Source organism: Leiobunum rupestre, chromosome 10 (genome assembly GCF_980474605.1).
Source record: "Leiobunum rupestre chromosome 10, qqLeiRupe1.1.hap1, whole genome shotgun sequence".
Taxonomy (NCBI): domain Eukaryota; kingdom Metazoa; phylum Arthropoda; class Arachnida; order Opiliones; family Sclerosomatidae; genus Leiobunum; species Leiobunum rupestre.
Genome location: NC_143393.1, coordinates 6,031,014 through 6,036,351, shown reverse-complemented (window position 1 = coordinate 6,036,351; position 5,338 = coordinate 6,031,014). Strand labels below are relative to the sequence as shown.

General features: G+C 33.8%; 1 protein-coding gene across 6 annotated transcripts; it reads right to left on the bottom strand.

Moving 5' to 3' along the window:
* Positions 1 to 732: 732 nt before the first annotated feature.
* On the bottom strand, positions 733 to 5,211 carry LOC149923429 (transformer-2 protein homolog beta-like). 6 transcript variants are annotated; one of them, XM_090160286.1, is made up of 10 exons: positions 5,045 to 5,210; positions 4,575 to 4,765; positions 4,440 to 4,517; positions 4,356 to 4,370; positions 4,054 to 4,279; positions 3,778 to 3,966; positions 3,599 to 3,714; positions 3,482 to 3,537; positions 2,224 to 2,360; positions 733 to 1,507 (listed from the first exon to the last, which is right to left on the bottom strand). In XM_090160286.1, exons 1-9 carry the CDS (start codon positions 5,057 to 5,059, stop codon positions 2,257 to 2,259), a joined length of 990 nt encoding a protein of 329 aa, XP_090016412.1. In that variant the 5' UTR covers positions 5,060 to 5,210; the 3' UTR covers positions 733 to 1,507; positions 2,224 to 2,256. The 6 variants fall into 6 exon arrangements, with proteins under 6 accessions (XP_090016412.1, XP_090016413.1, XP_090016411.1 ...); XM_090160287.1 differs by having other exon boundaries at positions 1,464 to 2,360; positions 4,063 to 4,279; positions 5,045 to 5,211; XM_090160285.1 differs by having other exon boundaries at positions 1,464 to 2,360.
* Between the last annotated feature and the right edge of the window lie 127 nt (positions 5,212 to 5,338).

The window sequence follows — 5,338 nt, the reverse complement described above, 5'->3', positions numbered from 1 at the left end:
TTCTCGTGAAATTTATAAAGTTCTTTCAGTCTATTGTCATGAAACACCATAAAGCTTGTCTGAAACAATGTTATTTAATTATACCTAGGGCCTATCAGACTATCATTTAGTTCTTGAGAATATTTTGCAGGCTCCCACATCTTTTCAAATTGATTTGGTGGGAAATTTATGTCCAATGGAACCAGTAATTTGGTGGGGAATTTATGTCCAATGGCACCAATAAATAGTGATTTGGTGGGAAATTTATGTCCAATGGAACCAGTAAATTGTGATTTGGTAGGAAAATATCCAATGGAACCAGTAAATTGTAATTTGGTGGGGAATTTATGTCCATTGGAACCAATAAATAGTGATTTGGTGGGAAATTTATGTCCAATGGAACCGGTAAATTGTGATTTGGTAGGAATATATCCAATGGAAACAGAAAATTGTGATTTGGTGGGAAATTTGTGTTTATTGGAACAAGGATAATATCTATTATCCTTGATTGGAACCAGTAAATTGTGATTTGGTGGGAAATTTGTGTTTATTGGAACCAGTAAATTGGGATTTAGTAGGAAAATATCAAATGGAACCAGAAAATTGTAATTTGGAGGGAAATTTGTCCTATGGAACCAGCGAAGGTATATTTCAGATTTGTGGTATTTGATGGCAGGTTCTTGATTTATTCTTAATGTATTTTATAAAATAAAATAATTACTTTTTAATTTGTTGTGTAATAATGACACAATATCATTGAAAGGTATTTATTTGTTCAGATTATACAAATCAGAAAAGGTAAATATTTAATCACCTGCAAAAGAGAAAAAAGTTAGGACGCATTTAAAGTAAAAATGCATTAGGACAAACCCATAGATCCAACAGCCTTATTGCCATGTAGCAACTTGCCATTTATACAGTCAGGCATCAATCTGAAAAAAAATCCTAAAACTAACTCAGTAGGCTTATAACTTACGAAAACCCCCTAAGCATGGATCAGAATCTTACGAGTGGATTAATTCCACAAAGAATAAAAAACCCTCGATCATCTCACATGAGTAGACCTTTCTTTCATCCACTTCTTTTTCTTGAGAGGGATCTCTCTTTTTTCTATTTCCTATCTCCCTAGCGCTTTCTGAATCTTTTTTCCAAAGCCTTCCTTCATGTTGATGTTTGCTTGGCTTTTAAGCAATCATCAATATTTGCGAAGACCGAGAAACGCTTCCAAAAACTTGAAGCCTTCTTTCTTTCTTCCCTTTTTTCTCTAAATCTTCTACATTTCTCAATTTTCCCACTAATACTTCTTTTCCCCTCAAAACTCTCAATTTTTGCGCTTTATTTTGGCTTGAGCTTGCTCTCGCATTATTTGATGGGTGTTTTCCCTGATCTTTAAATTTTTCTCTTCTCTATCATTTTTTTAAGGCCAACATTTTTGAGACCACATTTTCTCTTTTTTTTCTCTTCCGAAGAAAATTAACCAAATCTCTTCATAATCATCTTCTCTTTTTTTATTTCTTTCTTCAAAACCCTTTGAAGTTAAAACAGAAGGTGTTAATCATTTAGCAAAATGACAAAGTTCGTACATTGCGAAAGAAAAACATATGAAATATTACAATGAACAAAGATTTTTTCCAAACAATTATAATAAAATGACTGTGTGAATATCCATTACAATATATTTTTGCTTGGAGGAAAAATTGAAAATACTTTTAGTAATAGTTAAAAAATGTGGGAGTGAATAGTTTTTAGTACAATAAGATATATATGGACTTTCAAATAACGAAGCTTACTATATTTTCGTTTTTACGTTCTTCCTAAAGACTCGAAAAATCATTTTTAGTCAACATGAAATTTATCTTAACCTACTACGGATAAATAAAAAAGTTCAAATCTTGAGGGGTTTGGAGGGACAAATTTTATCGGCTAACCCACTAGTATGAGATAAATGTACAAATACGGATGATATTTAGAAAAGGTCAAGAATATTAACTGAATGTTGATTAATAGCTAAAGACGCGTTAGTCAATATGCTAATTAACTATAGTCAAAAACCCAAATTAAAATGAAAAGCTTGGGTGAAATTTTGCCATCTATTTTTACAAAACAATTTGTGTCACTTAAAATAATCAATTTTCAACCTGATAATTGTGCAAATGTGGAACAAACACTATTTTTCGATCGGTTTATCTAATGGGGACAAAATAAACCAAAACGTTCTCTTTTTTAAAATATTCCTACACATACCAACACATTCTTCCAGGGTATTTTCTAGTTTCCTTAATAGTATGCGTATTTGCGGGGTGACATTGATCTTGATCTTGACCTTGACCTTCGTCCTCTATGATAATAATATGGGGATGCTGAACGACGATAACTTCCACCTGTAAAGTATTTATTACGATTATGCTACCCTATTTATACTACATATTTAAGCCCCTAAGAACCAACGAAATTCATTTATATTTTGGGGAATGGCCACGCCCTAAACCCGTTATCTAGAGGGTTGTTATATCAACATTTTTCATTAAATAACATCATTTGGAATTGGGCTTTCATTTATGTTTAACCACGAGTAAAATTATCGACTAGGTTCAAATCCAGGATTAAATTTTTTTAAACATTAATTATAAATGGTATAATTTCATTTCAGCATAAAATATTTGTTGCGTTAATCTGGAGTTTTTTTACATAAAATTTTTTTAAGTTTAAGTTATTTCCTTTAAATAATTGAAATTTAAGTTTACCTCTTAAAAATTAGTGTACAGAAAAGTAATTCTAAGCGTAAATATAACAAAATCTAGGATAAAAACCCAAGTCATTCGATAACAATATTTTAAATTTGAGCTACATTTTAAGGAATTTCTATTCTGTAAAATATAAGAGCAGGGTTCTTAATAGAGTTGACCAATATTGTAATTTAACGGATTCAGAGTTTCAACCGATACGGATATTTATACCAATATCAAGATCGATACCGGTTTTTAACAATAGTGCCACCAACCTAGCAACCACAGTTTGTTCAAAATTAGCAGTGCCATTTAACAGTTTGGAGGATTAACCAGCTAAAACTGATATGTAAGACGGAATCAGATTAATAGATGACCAATATTATATTGGTTTGTGCCTAACACTAGTTCTTAGGGACCGAAATAAGTCTAATATAAATTACATTATTATTCGGCTTAAACCATATTAAAAGCAAGTATTGGCTCCATCCCAAGTTATCAAGCTACTATAGCTACCAATATCGGATGCTCTATGTAAATATCCAGTTAACATTAATTAGTGTCTTTAGGATATTTTTTAAAATGATAAATATAATATATCCACTTAATATAGAATAGCATAGCTTCTCTCGTTATTATTTTGAAAATTCTGTATTTTAGTTTGCATAACTACCACTAGGAAAGTTGATTCTACATCTCACCTTCCAGAGGCAGTTATGTTTTTTACGGTTCTTGATAGAGCCCACACTTGTTTTTAATTCTGAATATAGCTTTACCTCTATAACTTCCACCATTGCTCCCACCTGCACTTCCTCCATTATTACCTCCTCCACTAATAGTAAATGCAATTAAAAAATCGAATCAAAGCAAAAAGTGAAACAATGAATATTTACTAAGTTGGTTTTCCCATGTATATTCCAGGTGTTGGCGTGTGAGCACGCTGCGTAATGGAATAGTCAACTCTGATTTTACGTCCATCAATTTCAATACCATTACAACGTTCTTTGGCCTTTTGGGAGAAAAAACGTAGTTTGATTCAAGTTAGATGAGGAAAAAATTAATTATAACTTACTGCTTTGGCATCTTCAACATTTTCGAAATAAACGAAAGAAAATCCACGCGATCTGCCACTTTGGGCATCATAAACAACTTGAACGTCTTCAATTGGTCCGTATTTTGAAAATACTTCTTTCAGGTCTCGTTCTTGCGTGTAAAGACTCAAGCCAAACACTCCGATGCATCTGCTCGGAGCAGGGTTATCCTGTCAAAAGGAATAGAAATATCATAGGGAGATCCATACCTACCAATTAAGGAGTAAAATGATAAAAACAAAAAAATGATTGCTTACGATTCTTACCCTGCTTCCAACATGCCTGCGCCTGTTGGACATAGGGGATCGACTGTGGCTCCTGTGATATTCCCTGTGACGGTCATTGTAACCGTAGTAACGACTTCCTCCTCCTCCTCCTTCTCTGCCGCCGCCACCGCCACCACTGCTTCCATAGTATGGGGATCGTCCACGTGGACTGTACGAGCGACGAGGAGAACTTGACCTCCTTGGGCTGTAAGAACGGCTTTAGGTAAAGAGCAAAGCAAATTTACTCTTTTCCTTCACGTCAGGATATAGAGTACCAGTGTAGAAATATTTACCTTCTGCTTCTGGAGCTATTAAAAATAAAAATTATATTAGTATACTAGTTTTTAAATTGTAGACTAAGAAAAATAGCTACTCACTATCTTCTTCGTCTCGGAGATCGTGATCTAGATCTACTGTAATAATGATGGCGATGTTTTCCAGACCTAGAACGACTTCTGTAACATATAACACGTTCACAAAGACATCAATTTGTAGGCCTAAGCTTTCCATACCTGGATCGTGAATATGAATGTCTGCGATGGGAATATGATCGAGAGTATGATCGTGACCTTGAACGAGACCTAGGAGTTGGGCTGCGTACTGATGGAGATCTTCTTCCAGGCTCAGGGGAATGTGAACCATGCACTGATGGTGATTTATCACCTGAATGGTGGGACCCATTTTCTTGCCCACTTGGGCTTGCCTAATCGATCAAAAATTTATTAACTTTTATTCCCATACATTTTGTTATTGAGAGATTAATGCAAAGAGCAGAACTTAGCTAATTCTAAAAATATTTGCCATTGTCATTATAAAAATTTCGTATGGCAAAGAAACTTTACTTTCTATACGCAATTGAAAATAGGCCTATCATGTTTGTTTTATAAAGTTTTGTTTCGCCGCCCGTACGTTGGTACTTAAGCCTAACATCTTAAATTTTAGAAAGCTCAAGTTAAATTCGAAGAAAATTGTTTGCACTTACCTCTCTATCACTCATTCTGCTTAGTTTACGTTGTTTTCCGTGTATTTCAACTTTAAACTTTACAAATCACTCGTAATATTAAAAAACTCACACTTTCGAACTTTAAAATCGGGCAGATAAACCTCTTTGTTACGCTCGCTAACTTATTTTAACTAAAATGGCGTCGAAACGTTGTCAAATTGCAATATTTTTTAGCACGTGATGAAACGTAATAGCGAGTAGGTGGAGCTGCAATTGCTGCAAAGATACCGGCAACAATTTGATTTGTCGTTTGAAATTCAATAGTGAAATACG

Excerpts from the sequence above, each read along its gene's own strand:
- LOC149923429 (XM_090160286.1), bottom strand. Across the intron at positions 3,538-3,598 it reads TACATGGGAAAACCAACTTA|TGGAGGAGGTAATAATGGAG; the intron begins GTAAATATTCAT and ends ATTTACTATTAG. Across the intron at positions 2,361-3,481 it reads CAATGGTGGAAGTTATAGAG|GTGGAAGTTATCGTCGTTCA; the intron begins GTAAAGCTATAT and ends AATACTTTACAG.